At 43.1% G+C, this 23,290-nt stretch overlaps 1 protein-coding gene across 3 annotated transcripts in view; it reads right to left on the reverse strand.

Annotated features, from left to right (window-relative positions):
- Nucleotides 1-23,290, reverse strand: part of gabbr1a (gamma-aminobutyric acid (GABA) B receptor, 1a) — a 90,409-nt gene that overhangs the window by 56,064 nt on the left and 11,055 nt on the right. For all 3 annotated transcript variants that reach the window (XM_085801067.1, XM_085801068.1, XM_085801069.1), the window contains 3 exons: nt 16,398-16,583; nt 14,623-14,640; nt 6,769-6,929 (listed from right to left, as the gene is read on the reverse strand). In XM_085801067.1, the coding sequence (XP_085657193.1) occupies nt 6,769-6,929; nt 14,623-14,640; nt 16,398-16,583 (365 nt within the window). The remainder of the gene's footprint in view (nt 1-6,768; nt 6,930-14,622; nt 14,641-16,397; nt 16,584-23,290) is intronic.

Below are 23,290 nucleotides of genomic sequence, written 5' to 3' on the forward strand. Positions count from 1 at the left end.
TGCCGATCCTTGCGGTGAATTTGGTGTACACCCATTTTTTTGGTGTACGCAAGTTTCATAAATGAGGGCCACAGACTCTGATTCAGAGGAAATGAGTAAATAATGCTGTGAGTTGGACAAGAGCAGAGTTGTAAGCTAGACCTTTGTCCACGTCTGTATTAAACTTTCGTGTTATCCCCTCTAGGTTTTGACTGCTCAGTGGCTTTCCTGCAGTAAAGTGATTAATTGGCTCTAACAAGTGCACATTCACTTTCAAACCAAGGCCATTACAACCATTATAACACATCCCATCCATTAACAGAAGACCCTTTTTTTGAAAAACACCCACCCACAATGAAATAATACATTTACATTTACTGCTTATTGTCTCCTGTGTATCTTCTGAAAAGGCGATTTGAAGCCTGGGGTCTGTGGAGCTGCTTTGGCCACATTTACAGGTCGCTACTTCCACAGATTTACTTGACCATAATTTAGCAAATATTGTTCTGACATTAACAACAGATGTGATACTGATGCCTTGGTTTTGTTATCTACAATTAGCTATACTCAGCCTACATAGTGGCAAATTGATTGGTCTAACACTAGTACAAGAAGAAGTCAGATGAATATGAATATATGAAAAATGCATGTTTACATCGAAAAATAAAATGTCCTGTTAACAAAATGTTCCAGACACGACAGAGTGGGTACAAATCGAAACCATTTAGCTCTCCAGGCTGTTGCTGGGGGCACGACAGAGGTCACACTAACCTGGTCTGAATCGAGGCCAGAGCCACATGATGTTATTCCATATTGAGAATCCTACAAATAATGATAATAGTCATGATAACATAAATAAACTCTCCATACCAGAATAATCTCTGTACCTTCAAGCAATCCAACAACGTCATAAAACCTTAAAAAGTTTATATCCAACTCATTCATGTCTAGCCAGTAGCCACTGAAGTATGTTTGAATTTATACCACCATCACACAGCCAGTGTGTGTGTTATTGGGTTACATCGGCCATCTGAGTATCTGAAACACGTGAGTGGACACTGAGTTTAGCATTTTGCCGCTTGATCACCGAAACACACTTAGAAAGCCAGCCTTCCAAGTGTGTGTGGACTCGCTGACCAAGAGCAAAATAAATCCTGTGCACTCGTTCATCTTCCTCCTCTGCCAACCGTCCTCAGTTCACTGGGTTAATAGCATTATTACTGACTGGGAAAGCAGCTTCACAATATTGACGTTGGGAGGGAATAGGCAACCTTGTGCAATGCCAGGCTGAGAGGCTGCAGGATTTCTTCCCAATCAATCACTTCGCCAGCTGATTTCACAGACCGCTTCCCTCTCGTCGGTGTTTCTGGGTAAAAAAAAAAATCAGCACCTGGTTACAAGCCGAGCAGCCTGATTGGCGTCTGCAGCACGCCGCTGCTCAGTCCTCCTAAAAGGAACTGCTGCGTTCTCCTCATATGAGGGAGATGCAGATTGACACGCAGACCTTTTTAAACACTGTCTTTCCCGAAGGTTATTTGTGTTCTTTGTTAACGTGGCTGCCGGGTGGCTGCACACTGAGAAGAAGCTTGTTAGCTCTCTTGTGTTACAGTGTTTTAACTTTACCCTGATGAGCGGTACTTCACTGCCAACGCTGATTATCTCTGAATTATTTAATCAATCTATCACTGCCATCCAACACCAGCTTTGAACGGCATTGTGTTCTTCATAATTTTCCCTAATCACTTGCTGCTTATAAAATTAGAATTCAATTAAAAAGTGCAGATTTTGACCTTGTAGAGGTTGTTAGGATATTCAGACTGAGACATGGAGTTGTTATCCCTCGACACGTTTAATCAAAACTACACATTGCCTCGCTGTCAGACCAAATATTTTAGAAAGTCACATTATCTATATGTTGAATTGGAACAAATCTGTCAGGAGTGTAGAGTTCAAACTTTAAATACAGTCATCACGGCAGGCCGGGCTGCAGAGCTTCAATCAAAAAAACAGGGAGTTATATAGATGGATGTCTGCTGGGAAATATAATATGGTATGCATGAGTGAGAAAAACACTTTTATTGGGTGGCAAACCCAATCTCAAGTGGAACATCACACACGTCTTAATAAGCCCACATACATTAAGGGTCCCTTAGATGTCTGAATGTGATGGGTGAAATTAGAAAGACTGTGGAGCAAGTTGCTGACATAAAGCTTAAAGTCAGATATTAAAACCCTTCATCGTTAATGTAAGAGCAAACAGAAGAGGAAAAGTTTTTTTAAAGGAATAATTCAGACATTTTAGCACCTAACATTTACTTATTCCATCCTTATTCCACAGTGAAACTAATTTCAGAGAGTTAACAGGCTGTACACCGGTACACAGTCAAATGAAGTGGGTCTATTCTTGAGCACAACTGCAAAACAGCATCTGACACTATACTTGAACCTTTCAATCATTCAAAGTTTTCAATGAGCTTAAGAAATACAAGCTTTGGTAACAAAATGGGAACAAGATGCTGTAGGAGATATAAAAGCACACAGTCGGCCTCATGAAAAAAAAAAAGGAGAAAACAGGGGTGCTGGCAGGTTTGTAATAAAGGCTGAGGAATAAAGCTCTCTTCTACAACCCTCTGGGGTCATCACCATTTCCACTTTCATTCCCGGCTCTCCTCGGCCCATGAGAGCACCTGGATTGACGGCCTCCATGCCCTTCACGTACACATTCACATTCACTGACATACACACACAGATTAGCACAAGTGTGTGTGTACACAACCATAAAAAGTACACTCGTACAGCTGCGCATACATATATGATTTAGAGCCAGCACTTCTGTCGCTGCCCTTGGTGCTGAAATTCCCTGAACTAATATCAGTGTCGATGTTAACATGCCGATGTAGGATTTCCAATCAGTCAAAGCCAGCCTGTGAGAACCTTTGACAGGAACTGAAGGTTCCCTGGGCTGAGAAGAATTGGAGGGGGGGGCACTGGATTGTCATGATACACTGTGTAATTACACTGCAGATTAGAATTAGATGATATTAAGAAAAAAAGTGTGAAAAAGGGATAGGATAAAGGTCTGGGGGACAACCTGTGCTTTGGATCTCGGAGCACACGCTGCTACATCTCCTAATTTCCTCATAATTACATCTGGCACAGCACGCCAGGCTTGTTCGCCAATGGACATGCATGAGGACCAGTGATGAATACGGGTTACGCCACAGTGGATGGGAAATTGTGTCACGGCTGCCAATTAAAATAAAGAGCGGAAGTGAGGGAAGCACCTTGTTTCACCATTTCTCTGTATCCCCACTGTCTCACTCCTATCACTGTTAATAATTGATCAAAGTTTGCTGTCTCGGCTTTGATATATCCATGGCAACGGCCCGCATGAACAGTGTGTGCGCTCGCGCCCGAGCGTGTGTGTCCGCATGCGTTGAATGTGTGTGTGTGCATGCGCCGTCCATCCATGTGTGTGTGTGTGTGTGTGTGTGTAGATCTCAGAAGGCTGTAAATAGTCTGATGCTGTCGCCAGGATAGCCAGGGAAACAAGTCGTCTGCTACCACAGGGTATCTGCATCCATTAAAAGGACAGGCTGGGATTAAGTGTTGAGCTTCATGAATATTGTATGATGTTGAAAAAGCTGAGGACACGCTTGATACTCCCAACCCAAGTGGTCACAAACTGGTGTGTGTGTGTGTGTACTTGTACAGCTATACATGTGAGGACCAGTTTGAGTTTTAAACCATCAGAGTGGGGACATTTGGGAAAGTGAGGACATTTTGGCCGGTCCTCACTTTCTCAGAGTCTCAGACCCCTTCCACGGGCTGTTTGAGGGTTAAGACTTTATAATAACTAGGTTAATATAATTAGGTTTAAGTTATGTTAAAGCCCCAGTATGTAGGAATTACCCCCATCTAGCGGTGCGGTTGCATATCGGAACATATTCTTGAAATTGGGCAGACCTCAGACAGACAACAGACGCTGCATGTAACAGGATAAACAAGCCTCTATGTAAACAAGTGGTCCGCCAGCACGAGGCAAAACAACACAGGCGTATCAATATGTTGTCATGGTGATGCCATATTGTTTACCTGACCCACGTTTTACCGTCTTTCTCTCGTCGAGTAAAATGACTTCCGGTTGGTTTGCCGACAGCGTCATTCAGGTGCCTGACTGCACCTGAATGCAACATCAGTGCCTCCATCCTTCCTCACACTACACAGCGGTGACAGTTTTAACAGGCGCTACCTGGAAAACTTTCTCCCCGAGCCGACAGCTCCGGTGAGTTTCCATGGTTACCTACTGTACAGTCACGCTGCCACTCAACGTAAAAAATGGCGATGCAACATGGCAGCCAAGTTTCGGTGCGCCCCCCCTTGTATATTTGTAACGACTTGTAACAACTCATTCTAAGGTACGAGAAAGCTTTCATTTGTATGCGGGTGTGATTCGACTATAGTGAAATGCGTATATGAAAGCAATATTTGATTTTTGCTAATAAAAAGCCAAATAAGTTACATACTGGGGCTTTAAGAGTAACTGTGCGTTACGGGAGAAATTGAGAGCGCCTGAATGGACACATCTTCCACGCTGCTTGAAAGTCCCGCCCCTTTGGCCGCCGGCCGCTGGAGCTGGCCAGAGCGTTGAGAGCGTCTGCTGACCATGCTGCTGACGCTCAGTAATGGTTAAGGTTAGGCATTTGTTTTGGATGGTTAAGGGTAGGGTAAGGGGCTAGGGAAAACATGATGTCAATGAGGGTCATCACAAAGATAGCCATACAAACATGCGTGTGTTAGTTTGGCACCTGCTTGCCAGATCCAAGTCAAACTTTAATGTATGTCTCACATCCGACGCTGCTATTTGACTTTAATAAAAACTTCCTCCTCGTGATTAATTCAGGTCAAGAGACTCTGATGCATAATTACACTTCCCCTGCCTTGATCTTCAAATGCAGGCAAACAATGGGCCAGTTACACCCTTGTCTTAATCTCATCTGCTCTCTGACCAAACAACTCATAATAACTGGATCTAAATATCATAGCTAATTAATCCCTTTTCTTATAATTGCTTTTGTGCCTCTCAGTGGGTAAGATCCTCATTACTATTCCAGCCAGGTGAAAAACGTTTGCAATCAGGAGGTAAAAGCCTCATTCCAAACACACTGTACCCAGAGCAGGAGCAATAACCCCCCCAACCCCACCCGCATTGACTTAATTCAAGGAATTAACCAGCATCACTCAGACACTGTTATACCAGCCTCTTTGAGCTCTTCTATTCAAAAGGATCTGCATCTATTTCTCGAGCCCGAGGCGCCAGGGATTCCTGAAGCACGAGGAGTGATGTTTTCCAATCCCTATGAAATCTGTTCATGCTATTGCTTTATCTTTATGTTTATGGCAGCTACATCTGCAGCTGCCTGCTCCACTACACTCGTAATCAGAGAACGCACACACACACACACACACGCACACACACATGCATTTGATCTATTTAAGCATTTGATTGCACAGAACAAGGTGTACTGTATGTATAACAGAATATGAATAAGCATGCATTGTACTATCAGCTCTGCATACATTCAGCATATGAATTTGCACACATATTTTCACAGAGCTGAAACCTTATTTGTTTCTGTGGTTTGCTTCAAGAGTAACTGTGTTGCCATGCCAACTCTTCCTCTCTCGCTCTCACTCACTCTCTCCCTCACACACACACACACACACACACACACACTCACTCTCTCTCTCTCTCCTTCTCTCTTTCTCTCTCTCTCTCCCTGCTATTCTGTTTAACAGGATTCCAATGCAGAGCCTTGTACACCAATCAGAATAAAGCTCGTAGCAAATTTCTAACCAGTCCCAGTACAGTTAACTGTTTGGTGCCCCGGCCTCTCTCCAGGCATCTGTCCTGCAGCATGATTGATAACAACCCTCAAGAGAGGAGACAGGGGGGATATCCAGTAATTGTTTTCGTGTCTCCACTCATCCCTCGGCCGAGAAAAATGGTTCCTTTTCGGGGAGAAACTTTCGGAATAACAATTAGGACGCGCAGCAACAAGGCACAAATAGAACCATTTTTTTCAATGATAAATAATGTGCTTTTTGATTAAAGTCTATGTGAGAGTAGTGGGTGGTAAACTGGGACAGCGAGGGGAAATGAAACCAGTTGGGGAAGGAGGGAAGGAAGGGGGGGGCAGATATTGGATTTAAAGTAGTTGATAATGCTGGCATTTAAAAATACCACCATGATTAATGATTGATGAGCAGCACCAAGCAGGAGGTGTGTTTGTTCACTTAACACAAACCAGCACTGTAGTGTGCCACATGGTGTGGCAGTCACCTTTCTTAAGCGGAGTCGAAGGTGAGCTACCAGCGGAGTGTCCTTTTCCCAAAGCTCCTCTTTGCAGCTATCTGCAGCTCAGGGGCAAAGACAGATGAATCTAAACAAAAGGCAGCAGGTCCTGTTGTTCAGGTGGACTAAAACAGCAGCCTACACCTGCCGCCACTCTGGAGGAAACCGTTGTAAGAATGAAATGCACCCCAAAGAAAGTCAGGATATGTTGTTGATTGCAAAGAGAAACACAGGGACTGAACACAATAGTGATGACGAATGATGTAGCACAGAGCACATAACATGACAGTGGCTCCTTCTTTCTGATGGTTGGAGAGGCAGGTCGTTATATCCCCTCACACACCGACACCACACACACACACACACACTCTCACACACACACACCACTTAAGTGCGCACCTCCTCTCCCTCTCCTTCCACAAGCAGCCACTCACCATGCTGTCGTAGTGGATGAGTTCCAGCTCGTAGTCGGGCAGGATGTCGCTCCTGTTGTTGACCAGGTCCAGGGCCATCTGAGCGGAGGGCATGCACGCCTGTCCGCCCGGCCAGCCTCCGCTCATGGGGAACAGCGCTCCGATGTACAGCTTCTTCTTGCCTGCGGACGGCCGGGGCCAGAGGAGGAGGAGAAGGAGGACGGTGAGAGATGCCCGGAGAAAGAGCGCACGGCGGCCGCGGGTTGCGCGAGGTTCCCGCGGAGGAGGGCTGGAGCTCAGCATGGCTCAAGGTGAGCTGAACCGGAGTCAGCTGGCCCCGGTGCTGCAGCGGCCAACGGTAAGCTTTTTTTTTTTTTTTTTTATGTGCGAATTTTGCAACTTACAATAGAAGTGAACTCAACACGTGTCCGGCTGCTTTGGAGTTCAGGGTATTATTATGTTGAGCTTTGCGGATATCGCGAAAGCAAACTATTTACTTTTAATTGCACGTGTTTAGCGAATCGAGTAAATAATTTAGTCAGCGTATAATTTAGCATAATGCGTGGTTAATTATACATGGCGTGCTGGATATTTTTGGGACAAAGTCAAACACAGTTCAGTGGGAGCTCATGTGAGGACGCGGTGCTGCGCGCGCTCCGAGATCAGCTCATCAGTCAAGTTTCAGACGAACCTCAGTCCTGCAGTCCGACACATGCCTGTGCGATTCCGCACAAGTGTTATGACTGGGCCGATGCGTCGCTTTCTGCTCGCGATCAATCATCAGTATTGGGTATTTGGACAGCGCGTCCCTCACTCACGACTTTTATGCAAAAGCGACGCGCGAAATGGACACTGGGCTCCGCGCGGAAAAAAAACGTCAAACGATGAGTGGGGAGATGAGTGTGGATTGGGCGCTGCAGCTAAAAAACACACACACGCACGAAAGGCTGGAGAGTGGAGTGAGAGCTGAAGCAGCAGAAATAGCAGGCTACTTCTCCCTCCTTTAACGCAGCCGAATTCCAACAGATGAAACGATTTGCCGCGGAAAAAAGCAGGCGCGCCAGAGCTCTGCGACTGATCCACTGCAGCACCGGCTGGCTGAGTGTGAGAGAGAGTGAGAGAGGCGGAGAGGAGAGAGAGTGAGTCAGGACAAGTATGAAATGTATACTGAGAGAGAGGGGGGGGGGGTCAAGAGAGAGAGAGAGAGAGAGGAGCCCTGGGCAAAATCTCCTCAAAGATTTTGTAATGAGTTACACGCTGAGCTTAACTTAAACAGCACATCCATCCCACAACCTCATTTTGTCACATTTCCTTCTTTGCATTTCGCTGCTTCCTCCACCACTTGCTGCAGCCGCCGGGCTCGCACTGCTGGCTCTGGCTGCTTCATCCACAATCAATGTCTGATCAGCGCGTGTGGCCTTTGAAAGGTTAAAGGCCAATTTAACGAACTATTAAACACCCACAGAGGCAGATCTGTTCTCTCCAAGTAAGCATGGGTTTATGTGCAGGAGCAGGGCTCATTCACATCATGCTGAAGATGAAAAAACAGTCGCATGATGACGTGACAGCTGTTTGCCGTACAGCACTTCATTAGTTTTCAATAAGGATTTTCCCAGAAATTGGACTTTTACTGAAAAAAAAGAAGCAGAATATAATGTGATCACATGTCACAGTTCAGTTCCACTAAAGAATACATGTTTTTTTGGGATGTTTATGTAACATATAGGTTCAAGTAATGCTTCAGAGTTAATAGTAGTCCTGGACTACTGGAAATTAAGATTTTATATTTCATTAGCCAATAATTAGCCAATTTCTTTCTCTATTAATCTCTTTTAAATGTCAGAAAATCACAATTTCCTAAAGCCCAAAGGTAACATCTGCAGATTGTTTGTTTTGTGGGAACAATCGTCCACTATTCAAGATATTCAATTTACACAAATTGAACAATTAGTCACTTAGTCACGACTAGTTTCCAGCAAATAATTAACTCTGCAGTTGCTGCACAACGTCAGGCGACAACAAACCAGTGGGGTGGTAGAGTAACAATCATGAAATGAACCATAAACGAGTGTAGAAAATGACTGTATAAGTGAATGCAACAAACCAAGCTAATTTTAATACAATAATAACATTTGCAACACCCAGGTTTTTTTTCTTTGTTAGAAGCAGGCCCTTAGCTAAATGCTGGCAAGCAAACTATTTCAGAAGCAGAGTAGCCTGGTGGTGGCACAAACCAAATGATATGCAATATATTTTATAATAACGCACATAAAACAATGATACAGTAATGTTACAAGTTTTTCCTCATCTACCTTCTTGTTTACAAGGTGCAACATAAAGGTCTATTTGTACGAAAGAGAAAATCAGGGAATCGCCAAAGTTAGCAGGATTCATCCTCTGGGATCCATGAATGTGAACAAAACAACATGGTGTGGACCAACATCACCATTCCTAGAGGCAGCACTATACTAGTGACTCCTCTCCTTAGGTTCTGCACAGTCAAGTGCAGTCATTTAAAGGCTATTGAAACAATTTATGTAACATAACGAATGTTCAATTTTAGCCTGAGTTTGACCTGCAGTGGTAAACCGCACATGAGCAATGTGCAACTCTGCTCTGTAACCACCTCTGCTAATTCATGGACCATTTCATTTCTACTTCCCCAACACAGCCAAGTCTATAAAAGAAGCTGCTTTGAGAAATCAGCAAAAAATCCTCAGCAGCAGCAGGCATCAATCACAGCCGATTTCATTTGCCATCGTCTGCCTGAGAAGAGCGGGGACAGAGATGTAGTTAGTGTGGAGTGGACATGGAGAGATGCAGGACTCTGTGCACACCTGCTGTTTGAACCCTCTGTTCACAGCCCAGTCCCTATCTGCATCTATGATTACACACACACACCTTTTCACGCACATTAAAAATGCGCATCCATAAACACCTACACCCATATAATCAGTGGCTTTTAAGCCTTTGTAGTTTAAACTGAACGGTCACACAGCTGGTTTTCATTGTGTCCTTTTTTACAACTTTTTTTTTTTGATTAGGAGGGTAGGATCATTCGATATCATTCAGCCCTTTGAGGAATATTACAACTGAACTGAAGGTTAACAACTCGTTATCTTAGGGAAATGTGGAAACTCACCGAGGTGGCGACAATATCTCTTGCCATTTTCATCAACCCCGCTTTTATTCCATTTCATGCTCATGTTTTTTTTTGCACTTCCCATGTAAGCGCTTTAATTGCAATGTAATGTTAGTGTTAAAAGTTCCCTTTTGAAAATTACTTATTGCAGCAATTGAGAAGGAGACCATTATTTCTCCAGTCTAAATTAAAAACCCTCTGTAGTTAGGCGATGGAATATGACTATTATATAAGCCTGGTTCATTACCCAAAACTCATTATCTGGATATCTCCATGTAGCAGAGAGCTATTCAGATCCAGCTGCTAACAAGCCCTCGCAGGCTGAGGTGAGAGTAGTGATCATCTGCTGGTATTTGCCTTCCACTTCCACCTCCACATCCTCGTCGCCACCCTGTGAACCCTTCCAAAGCAGTATCAATTATTCAGCTGTGAACTTTATAGTATATGCTGTTGTGCTCCCTAAGCCCGCAGCAAACACAAGGCAAGACACACCAGCATTGGGCAGCACAGTGTTGACAAACCCCGTGGTATATAGGCAATGCCACACATTCACAGGAGACGTTAGCTGTTGCACAGTCTGGGGAAGATGCAACAGAGACATGAGTGTTGTAACATGTTGCTGAGCCTCTATAATGAGGACTGTGTCCCTGTGTATTTGTGTGTGTGTCTGCAGTTTGCACACTGGGCATCCTTCACAATAATGGTCTGTTTTCCCCCTGGCAGATGCAACAGTGGGGAAAATACAGTTTTCAATGTTCCTTTTTTGACACAATTGCCAGATTACATTGTCCCCCACCTGCAGAATGCATTTTATTTAGGGACCAATTCAAATCAGTGTAAAAAAAAATAATAATAAAAAAAATCTGACAAAATATATTGTGTAAAATCAATCAGGCTGTTGCAATTCCCAAGACGCTGATGTTTTGTGGACGTAAGGTTTTTCCACAACGCTGACGGTACAAGTCATATGCTGTTTCTTTGTGCAGAGATCAGACCCCTGGCATTTAAAAATCCATCCTCTAGGATGCTGAAGTTTGCTTGTTGTACTAGATGTACCAATGAGGAAACACCCGCAGCACTCCTACATTGTAGGGTCAGTGTTATTTATTGGAATGGCAATTTATTAGAGTATAAATGTTGGAGTACGCTAAAATACGGGCTGTAAGAGCACTAACTTAGATACAGTATCATCATTACATAATTTGTCCTGCAGCAGCACACTACTCACTACAACGTTTCCAATAGTCTGCAGCATCTCAGATATTAGAATAATACATCATGTCTGAATATAAGGGTGGAGGCAAGTCTGTTAAGAATAATAAGTCCATTGTTCAAATACTCTGCAACAAGGACAGAACCGTGGAGCAACACCGCATGTAAGTTTGGAGGGAAAATGAGATATCTGCTAAATCACTGCTATCTATTCGTATTTGTGAGATTCATTCTTTAATTCTCTGCTCAACTTTTTGTGGCAACACTGTGGCAGAGTCTTATTATACTCAGTAATACTTATACAACAGTTTGTCTTACATGTTTTGACCTTTTCTGTGCAGATGCACACATGACAAGCTATAAATCCCAGTGATACAAGCCAGCTTTTTTTTAAAGGATAAAGGTGGCAACGCGCAGTATATTTTTCTTATTTTCAACAAATCCCTTGAGTCGACACATAAGTCCAAATCCAACAATGGACTGATCCCACATCAAAGTGAACAGCTTATTCCTCTGTGCCACAGTCCACCATTGTTGTCAAAAAACTATTAAAAACACATCAGCGAGCCTTCATGCGCCTTGATTACAAGGAACATGGGCATTGTGGTTTATTTTGAGTCAATCCCACATCCACTGTCCTGCTGATGCAAACACACCCTCATGCACCAAAACCAAATTCATTCACCACTGAAAATAGTCCCTGTCAAATATAGTTTTTATTGTTTGAGCAATTTTCTACTAACTTTATTAAGTTACTTTATTTAAAGAATCTAACCTCATTATAGAAATAGGGCTGAAACATGATTATTTACTTATTTATTAATCGGCTGATTATTTATACAGTCAATAAAAACCTGTAATTGCACATTGACTTTGGCGGAGCGAAACACGATGTCTTCATGTCTTTGTTTTGTTCATCCAGAAAAATCCCCCCAAAAAAATTCCTGAATTGTCTCTAACAGAGAAAATCAGGAAATACTGTATTTAACCAGACAGGAGTCAGGGAATATTTGGCTTTGTTGCTATATAATTCATAATTTAAAAAAACGAATTAAACAATTAATCAATTACCAAAATGGTTTTAGTGATTGAATAATAGATAATTTGACAAATCCTTTCAGTTGTAGTTAGGCAATCATCAGGGAGCGCGCACACACACGCACACACACAAACACACTCAAAAAGGCACTGGATAACAATTATCTGCACAAAAGGACAAAAACATGCTTTAATGCCTGTTAGTAAATCTGACGTGCATAATGGCTGCAGAGTTTGGGTAGGAGCTGTTTGTCCTGGCTGTTTGCTAATTCGCCTGCACTCATTGTGTACCTATATGGCTTTATTTTACTGTACTTGGATGCAATCCTGCTGCATATATGTGCACACAGAAAGAAACACACACACACACACACACACACACACACACACACACACACACACACAGGGTAGAGCAGCAGACACAGACAGGAGCAGGGTATTAACCTTTCTCCCGCTGAGGAGGCAGTAAGTGGGTGGTGATGGCACATGGAGTGGAGAGAGAGAGGGAGCGGAGCCAGAAGGAGGTCAGTATTGAGACAGTAGATGGAAATTTCTATTTGCGGAAACAGTGTTCTCTGCTGCTTTGTTAATTATGTGTTTGTCAAGTCTATCCGTGACATTTGGAAAGTTTTTTATCAGCAACTCATGGGATTACTTACATAAAACTATATATATATATATGTGTGTATATCGGTGTTACAGTACATGCGTGCACGGGCAAGTGTGAATGTGTGTATGTGTACAGGATGTGTATGTGTGAACAGGAGTGTTAGGCTTATGAAAGGCTAGCACAGGTTTATGCCTAATTCATTAGAGCTACCGTGCGCTGTGTTGTGAGCCTTCCAAGGATTGTAGCTAGTGTGTATGATTCAATATCTGGCCAATTCTGAATGTGGTGACATAACTGTGCAAGAGGCTGAGCCATCCTGCAACAGCAACAAATGTATTCATCATCTTTGCCAGGGATCAGATAAAATGGCTGTACTAGTGGACGTTTTGACCCTTTATTTTCCCAGGGAAGGTTGACTAAGCACATTAGTTGGTTTTCAGAAGTGACCTGCTGCAAACTCCTTTAGCTACGCTTTTTTTTTCTCACTGTAACAGAAATGCGATGCTCTCTCAGCACTGCATGTAGGACTGGGGAAAGTGAACAGAATATTTCACACTTGATTATATTTATACCTGCTTGGTGACAAACCCACAGCTAGTCTTGTGCGCTCCCTTTTTTCCGCAATCCCTCTTAGCGTTCGAGGGCAGGAGCATAGCGAAAACGATTAGCAGCGAACTAATAAGAATATACATTTTTCATTAAGACTTTGGAATTGAAATTAACTAAAGACATGAGGGGGTTAGTCTGGATGAGCTGAATGGAAAATGCTACCTCGGTAATGATGCTAACGAGCAAATTAAATAGTCTTAATCTTCTCTGTCAGAGCTTTGATTCATAAATGGGAGGTTTCGCTCGATACTCAGGGGTAGAAAAATCCTGTTCCTCATGTAATGTCTGTTAATAAACCGAGGGAAAAGCTGTCAGCCTATGAATCCTTTTGAATATTAGACATGAAAACTAATTTCTTTAACTGAATTTACAGCTTGAAATCACATTTTATTTCTCACAACAGATAAACCAGTAAGTGGACAGAGTGTTTCCTCTCCATCCAGGAAGTCAGTTTTCCTGGGGTGCGTATTTTCCTGTTAGGGTGCAACAACTTGTAGGTGCTTTAGGCCATGGTTGCACCCCCATAAGGAGACACTTTCTCAAAGATCACTGCTGCCCTCCAGTGGTGACAGTACACATTGCAGCACAGCATTGCACAGTCGGATCTCACTGAAAGAAAGCTGTGTGGGCTCGGTGATGCAGTGGTTTGCACTTCTCAGCAAGAAGAGTCTGGGTGTGACTCCCCGGCCTGAGGCCTTTCTGAGTGGTTCCCTCCAGGTTCTCTGGCTTCCTCCCTCAGTCCAAATCCATGTATTATTCTAAATTGCCTGTGGATGTGAATGTGAGTGTGTGTGCATTATTAGTCACTAAATTGTCGGTCCTATGATAGGCTTCAGCCCCACTGCGACCTGCACTGAAAGTCAGTTTGGATATTTGTGTGCACATGCAATTCAGGAACATTATACCACTATAGAAACAGACAGTGTTTTTGGTGAAGAGTGAACAGAAAAGCTTGTTTGTCCTGTGTGATTGAAGGTGAAGTCCACTTCATGCATTTATTAGTTTTGTATTAGATGAGTAAAATGTCACTCGTTTCTGAATTTTTCTGGATCGATCATTTAAAAAAAGGAAGGAAGAAAGAAAGAAAGAAAGAAAGAAAGAAAGAAAGAAAGAAAGAAAGAAAGAAAGAAAGAAAGAAAGAAGGGAAAGTGACACTAGCCTTGTTTGTTGTAGATGCAGTGCTGGTATATTAACAAATAGCAAAATTATCTGTTGGTATCTGTATCTTATGTTGTATAATAAGAATGAAATGAAAAGGTCCTACCTGTGTAGTTTCTGTCATCTTTGGCAGGGGAATAGAAAAAGAGGGGAAAAGAACAGATGATTAAAAATATAATTGAGAAGAACCAAAAAAAAAAACTATTTAATTGAGGCATTATTGGATTCTACTTCAGCATTTCAATACAGCGTTTATGAAAAATCGAGTCCCATTTTCTTTTTCTTCTACTTTATAATGCACTGTTGTTGCCTTGGATTTGATGCAGTAGAGCTCAAAATTCAAATGATTCCCCTCCACTAGGTGGCAGTGACACATTAGCTGAGTTCTTCTGAGAAATTTACAAACTGTAGGTTTATGCCAAACACCTGACAGGAGGTCCCCAACTGTGGTGGGTATTATGTAATCTCAAGATATTTTACAGCACAACATCATAAGAATAGCAAAAAAAACCTTATAGTAAACAGAACCCCTGTACAGTTTAAGAATTTACACATTTACTTGAACAAAAAAAAAAAACATTTAACGTCTATTATGAAATCAGTGACCTACTTTCAATCACCCAATCCAACCTGTGCTGATAATTCCATCTTTCATCCCTTTTAATACCATGATTCCCATAGCAACTTTACTAGTTGCCATGCCAACTTATCTGATAACCAGCTGGCAATCTCATTTTTTCAGTTGTTTGTTTCATTTATGTGATTTTCCTAAATCCTTGTTAGTTTGCACTAATTTGGACAAAACTTCTCAGACGGTAGCCTAGATGTGCCAACAGTTGTAGCTGACAACTCCTGAGTGTCATCACAGTTATCCACTCAAGCTCTCATGTTACACTGACAACTTATCCTGTCTCCATCTTTATGTAGGCGACATCCATCACTCTTTTTACCTGCTTGAGCCAACAATACAGAGTGGCCTCTGTGGATTTCACTCTTGATTGGCTGGATAATTTATCGCCTAGCAACCGTGCCCGACCAGTGGGAAAACAGGTGTTTGTAATTATGTGTCATCTTTGCCCTGTACACACTGTGCGATTTTGGCCGTCGCAGACGAAAGACGGCCGATCGTAGGAGAATCGTGGCGAAATCTTAGCTCTAAATCGGCCGTCTTACGTCGCACAGTGAGACAGGTTCTACGACGGCCGTTGTCAGCGTCTTGCGACCAAAGACGACCTGCGATTAAATTCTGACAGTGTCAGAAAACTGCTACGACCTACGTCTACTAATCAGCTGATGGACGTCTATCAGTGGCGCAGGTGACAGGGACGAGCACTGATTTTCGAGTAAATAGTCATTAAATTAAAAAACGAATAGTTTATCTTGTCATGACTGGAGAGGTATTCCTTTTTACTGTCGCAGAAAGAGGAGGAACATGGACAGACTCATGTTAATTAAATTCATTGTTATATCTACTTATGCAAAGATATTTCATCTTTGTATTGTCACATATATGGAAGGAAAGGATCAAATTCTAACATTTTAGAAGCTGGAACCACAGTTATTTTTTATGATTGAAAAATGTAAGCAATTTATCACCTATAAAGATAGGTGCAGATTCATTTTCAAATTATCTATTATCTGGAGTCATTTTAACTCTAAAAATGGAGTACCGTAATTCAAAAGATAAACTTTAATATTAAGTCTTTCTGTTCAGTATTTATTTGCAGAATAAAACCATTTGATAAATGATTTTCAACACACCATGAAGTAGCTATAATGAGTAAATGGAACCCCAACATGCAACATCATTATCCTAATATGACGGTAACTGGTGGCTTGATGTAAAATCTCATTTAGTCACATCATTCCTGAGACACTCACAGAGGCAGGTGGGTTTAGGTGCATCCCACTTGCCCAGCTTAGTGCAATGGCTAATGTTTCTGCCCTCCAGGATGAAGCCAGCATGGCAGCTGTAATGGAGCACTGTCCCTTCCACCGGTGGTCCGGGAGGCTTCACCGCCACCCGGCCGTTCTCCAGGGACGTCCACACTCTCGGGCACAGCAGCACTGGAAACCAGAGGGTGAACAAGGGAGAGAGAGGGAAACAGACAAGAGTTATTGAAAGATAAAACTAGAACAGATTAAGATGAGAATCTCTGTCTTTAACTTTATCAGAATCAAATTGAATGTGTTCTTCCCTGAACCCTGAACCCTGGCCCCTTTTCCTCCACCAAGTTTGGTGCAAATAAGTTTAGTCATGGCAAACACACATGTATGGTTTAAGAAAATAACTTTGAATAATAGTTGAGGGGGATGTGCGTTGAAAGACAAAAGAAATAACATTAGTCGTAGCTAACCTGAAGGAGCTATATGTACTGGGGGATAAAACGATCTCAGCTAAAGCTAAAGGGAAGAATTATAAAGTGAAAATTGGAAAACAGGGAGGAATTAAGTGGAAGTGGAGCCGATGGCAAATAAAGCGATGGTGAACGTGTGGAGCGGTTCATGAGACGAAGCCTCGCGCCGGAGACCTAGAGGAGTATTTTTAATTTGTGTTGGAGGCGGAGTGTCAAGTAGAGCAGCAGGTCAGTGTAGAGGAGACAGAGGCTCCACCAGCGTAATCATCATGTCTGCTGCTGTGAGGACTCGGAGCAGTGTGGAGTCAGAGCGACATGATCATACGGCGGTCAGAAAGTGGAGGAGAAAATTCCGACTGTGAAAACACTGTGAAAACTTGTATGTTGGTTCATCTACGGTGTGAAAAACATGAACTAAGGCTCCTGTAGATGCAGATTACAGTGTGTGTGTGTGTGTGTGTGTGTGTGTGTGTGTCAGCACTGCACAAACACACAGACACACACAGGCGGTGAAGTGAAACAATAACCTGCAGATCACCTGAGTTGACGTGAACTCCGCTTGTTACTGTGAGTCAGAGCAATAACATTTTAAAAAAAAGAGCTAAATATTCATCAACAACCTGCTCAACCTATAGAAACATGAACACATAGGAGATATTTCACTATGATTACAGATGTAATCATAGTTGCTTCATCCCTCTGACTGCAGGTAGTAACTAAAGCAGTCTAACTTATTATAGAGAGGCATGATCATCTTTACTGTGAGACTGTAGAGACTGTCTGAGTGAGTTTCAGTGTACAGCCACAAAGCTGGAGTAGGGCAGGGGTTAGTGTGTGGCTGGCTATCTGGCAACCTCCAGTCTGGGTGTGAGGGGGAGGGGAAACAACGCGATGCAATATTTTAAATTTGACTGCAGCAACAGTTTTGGCCACAGTCTTACGTACAGCTCCTATAAAGCAGCTACAAAAAGCTTTCATTCTATGTTGATTTTGGCGACCCTTGTGGACAAAAGCAGGTAGTGTTTTTCCAGAATGAAGACTGCATTTCCCATGAGCTCTAGTGCTGGGGTGGGCTCGTGACTGCCATAAATCGTTTTGCCCGGTGGGCCGACCCGACCACTGCCCTGAGTTACACTATTAAGAAATAGCTTATTTTCCCACCGATGGCCTCATCTGCTGCAGGTCAGGTCTTACAGAGACATCAGCAGGAATGAGAGACTTTTGCATATCCAGTTAAAACTTCTTTCTTGTTGCTTTAAGAAAGCGATATTGGTATAGTTTATGGCAGTGGAACAAACTGTAAATACAACATACAGTGAACATGTTAGAAATCAACTGTCTATCTACACATCCAACAGACATGGAGCCACATTAGCATTTATTTGGAGTCATTTTTCTGTCAACCTGTTGAATATTCACTCTCCTTTTCTCTCTATTTCTGTTGTCTACCAGCTACTGAGGAAAATTTCAGGCTTTTCAGCTGCCAAATGCTCCACTATGCTCACCAACTAGTACATTACTTGTTGGCCATTTGGTGCTGGACAGGTGGTGTGTAGTGGTGGTGATTTTTGTTGTTACTGTTGTTAAAAATTGTCAGCCTGCCGCAGCTGAAAACTAAGTTGATAAGAGCAGTAAGCAAAAAAATCAGAACAGTAAAGTTACAGCTGTTAAACCAAGACAACAATCTGAAAGACGCTTCAAACACATGTAGAGCTAAGGAGAACTAGATACTCAGGTGATCATTTTGTGAGGCTGTCCCTTTTAGTTGCCTTTTAAATTATACACTGTCATTCGAGCAATAATTAAAGATACAATAAACATTTGTGAGCTTCAAAAAAAATCTCAATAGCCGGCTGAAAAGTAGTCAACTTCAAACCGCTGAAAGCAGCACAGTGTGTTGCATTGCACTAAAAAGCTCACCCTATTCATCTTCAATAAAACGCCAGTGAATCGCTGTGCAGGGCATTATGGGATTCCAAGCAACAAATGGGCAGTAGCAATGTAAAAAAAAAAAAAAAAAAAAAAGGGGGGGGGGGGGGGGGGTTTAAAATGACAGCAAATGAGAGATTAAATTTGCCCAACAGCTGTAGACTATTTTGCAGAAAACAACATAAAAAGCAATGCAGTGTTGGAGCAGGAAGTCATAGTGATTCCCCTCTGTGGAGGTGAACTGTAGGCTTACTCTCAGGGGTCTCTCTTTACTACATCCTCCGCCTCCAGATTACAGAGAGAAACAACAAACAATAGCTACTAAGTACAGCATCACAAAAATTTGAGGAGAAAGCGCACGTTGCATGTTACAGTGACCCTGATTTCTAAAATAAATGAATGGGTTTCTGGTTTGGCATCAAACTTAAATATTAGGCTATCTGTTTCTGTTCTCTGTTCTGATGAGTTACATGCAGTTTTCATTACAAATAGGTGAATATGCAGTTCTCTGTCTTCTGGTCAACACAAGCAAAATGTCACCCAAAACATGGAGAATACGTTTGCTAATTAGCATATTAGCTAATTACATCTACTAAAACATTACCTGTTTCACTCGTCCTCCTTCTTTTCTTTTTCCTCACCTTTCCACTTAATTTTTCACTCTCCTTACTGATCACACCACACTGATCTGATCTGAGGTAGGCTGTTAGTGAGACGTTATTGTAATCCTGCATGTTATGATGCATTATATGATCAGGACAGTATAGTCTGATCTGATCCTCTATCTATCTATCTATCTATCTATCTATCTATCTATCTGTCTGTCTGTCTGTCTGTCTGTCTGTCTGTCTGTCTGTCTGTCTGTCTGTCTGTCTGTCTTTCTGTCTGTAAGGACATATCATCATCAACATCATATACAGTATGAAGATATTTATGTCAAATACCCACTGCAGTGTTTCCCCTAGAATTTTTTTCAGGCCTGGTGGTACCCACGGAAAACCCTTAACAGACGAGGCATGTGGCTTGCGCCCCCCTCCAATGAATATGAAAGGAGGCCCACATTACTAGGTAACAAATCAGGGTAGTTCTAGCAGGCCACATTTTGAAAATACACAAGTCCAAAGTCCCAGCCTTCCTCAGACTTCTCTCTGAAGCCACGCCTTCATCTTTCCACGGACGTAGGTGAAGACACCCAACGTGCATTGCCAGAGCTACACTGCCATCCACCAGACTGGAGTGTGGCTTTTCTGCGGATGTAGGTGAAAACTCTGGTCGTGAGAGAGACAGCAGCTTGATTGGGCATGGACAGAACAAGACATGAAGGCATGTGATTGTTTTTTCCTTTTCGGAGCGAAAAGCATGGATTGGTCAGAGTTTTTCAGTCCTGCAGCTGCCACAGAGGTCTGATTACAAAACGTGTTTCTGAACAGGATTACCAGCCCTTTAATTCGCGTTGCAGAACAGTGCCACAGAAACTCCCAAACGGAAATGATAATTGATTTCTTAATGAATGGATATGTCGCTTATTCTACTAATTTTCTGGCCTGGCAGGGGCTGTCGTTGGCCTGGCGGCCCCGCCTGTACAACTGTAGGGGAAACACTGCACTAACATGTTCATTTATGTCTTTAGGTATTCTACTATGTTTATTTAGTTAGTTCTGTCCACATTTCTTCCTCTGGATGTGGAAATAAACATCAATCAAACATTTGTAAGTTTTTTGTCAGTCATTGTGATTTCAGCCACATGCACATGCACACTGGCTGACTTCTCCTGAATAATTACGTTTTCATAGATAGATTATCATGTGTCAGTATGACTAACTGCACAATATGTGATGTGGTCATATTTGTGGTTTGATTCCTGTCTTGACAGATATCACACCCTGGCAGTACCCCCTGGCACTCAGAAATTATTTGAGTTTTGCTTTATCTCCTCCCTGCCTAGACTTTAATAATAAATAGCTAGTAGCCAAAAATATAAAATACTTTGGCCGACAGATTCCCACTGCTTACCTCATTTTTCTCTTTAATGTTTAGAATAATAAATCCTCTATCGAGTTCTCCCTCTCCACCCTCTCTAAGTGATTAAGCCCTTATACCCCCCATTTACAGGTTGTAAAAGAAGTTTAAGCGTAACCACATTACCCATATTAAATCAAAACAGATTGTCTGCCCATAAGTAGGCTAGGCTCCTGTATGATTCTTCACTTCACCCATGAGTCTAGCCGTGGGTTAGCACCTAGCTTGTGCTGATGTTGTGGTTTCACTTGGCTCTTGTGTCTGAGTTACACTGCAGTTTACACAACCTAGTGCAGTCAGCAGTAGGATGATCGCACAGTCAGCTCTGGCTTCTGGTCAAAACAAGCAACATGTCACCAAAAAAGGGGCGGTGACATTCCGGTGTAAGTTTAACCCATGGTCCAACCGATAATATAATACATCCATGGGTCCAACACCGAGTTAGACCCCCCCTCGAGAGATGAAGTCTGCTAACCGCTAGCTTCTCTGGTTAGCAACTTTAGCAGTGACCGCACCAACAGCGCAGTATACGGATCCACTGGCAACCGATCAAAAAGTTAGCCTCAAATAATGCTCAGAACAGCACCAAACATCGTCAACAGTACAACCAGGGTCCCAGCACATAATACAAGGCATCAAACATCTGTTAGCTTAGCCTGGTTTCTATTGAAACGAGACGAAAACAACTCACCCACTCTCCTCCAGTTAGCTAAGTTATACGCTATATGCAGCAACTTTCCGTGTCCAGCATAGAGTCCAGGCACTGACACACCGAGGCCGACTCGCACCGACAGGCAGTGACCACCAGACTGACCACTTGATCCCCCCAGGTACAGGACATATCCTCCACCAGCTCTCTCCCTCTGTCACTTTTAGCCTCCGTTTCCAGCACATAGCCTCCACCGCAGCTGCCCCTCTTTCACTTTTCTCCTCCATTTCCTTCAGCTTGTCTTCAGTAAACTCGGTCTCAAACTGATAGTGGCGCCCATCCCATCGAAATGAAACCAGTCGTTGTTGTTCTCAAACTCCATAAACTCAGCCGTGTTGTCCCCATAGACTGTAAAAAGAAGGTTGTCCCTGCTGTGATGTCTCCACTAAATTACAGACAGTCTCTTCCGGGCGACGAACGACGTCCTTATCGCGTGTGACGTCGCGTCTAATCTCGCGCTTGTTTACGTGATTCTCTCCGTTGATTTCCCTGTGGATACTCGACTTTTATAAACTGATAGGCAAGATACATAGGAGCTTTGGCTGCATTATATGGAGTAATACACACACATTCATCCTTGAGCTGCGGGACTCTACTTCACTCGGTAATCGCCTCCACGCCAGCTGACTACCTGTACTGTAACCATGGCTGTAACAAGCAGACATCACAGATAGGATATGGGGGAATCAAGTGGTCAGTCTGGTGGTCACTGCCTGTCGGTGGCCGCTGAAACCAGATGTTTGTGCTACCAGTCGGCCTCGGACGTGCGTTGTCAGTGCCTGGACTCTATGTTGGACACGGAAAGTTGCTGCAGCGTATAACTGGAGGAGAGTGGGTGAGTTGTTTTCGTCTCACCAGGCTAAGCTAACAGATGTTTGATGCCTCGTATTACAGGGTTGCCAACTCTCACGCATCTGGCGTGTGTCACACGCTTTTAGGTCCTGTCTCACGCTCTCACGCCACTCAAACAATTCTCACGCCAAAATCAAGCGATTTGGAAAAAAAAAAAAAAAAAAAATTTTAAAGCAAGCTTTGGCACTCATCAATAGGCTCTCTGATTGGTGCGCGATGCTTATCCGCGTGTCGATTGGACGGCTGCTCAAGCCTGTGATCACAGCACAGTAGGACGGGGAGTTGTCGATCCGCGACCCCCCCACACCCCCACCAACAGCGGCACGGTGCTGAAGCCTGGACCGACCCGACTTGGTCCGAATCCGATGATCAAAAAAAAGAGGGAGAGAGCGAAGCCCGACCTGGGCCTGGGCTGGTTGGGCCAGTCCGTTGAAAACTATAAAATCAAGATGCAGACTGGGTAGCACAAAAGTACAGCCAGGCAGCTCAGTCCAGAGAGCAGAGGAGAGAGAGACAGCGCAGCAACAGGTGTGTGTGTGTGTGTGTGTGTGTGTGTGTGTGTGTGTGTGTGTGTGTGTGTGTGTGTGTACGTGTGTGTACGTGTGTGCGCAACTGCGCATGCATGCACGTGTGCCATACCTGCAAACTCCGAATGGGTATGTTTATTACAGAAGAGAAACACACATTTCAGGACCTGACTTGTATCATCAGGCTGTAATAGAAGACTGAAAATCACAGGACATGTCTGTTCTGTCCTTTCGTATATTAATAGGCTCAATAGGCTGGTCCAGGCCAAAAGCCACAGCTCCCCACTAGACCAGTTTCATACACTCCAGCCATACAATGATAGGAACCACAGATCTGCTTTTTCCCCTGTTATCTGAAGCAAATGTTGTGTTTTCCCTTTA

The sequence above is a fragment of the Trachurus japonicus genome, chromosome 16, assembly GCF_045865225.1.
Source record: "Trachurus japonicus isolate A0001 chromosome 16, Traja_1.0".
Classification (NCBI taxonomy): Eukaryota; Metazoa; Chordata; class Actinopteri; order Carangiformes; family Carangidae; genus Trachurus; species Trachurus japonicus.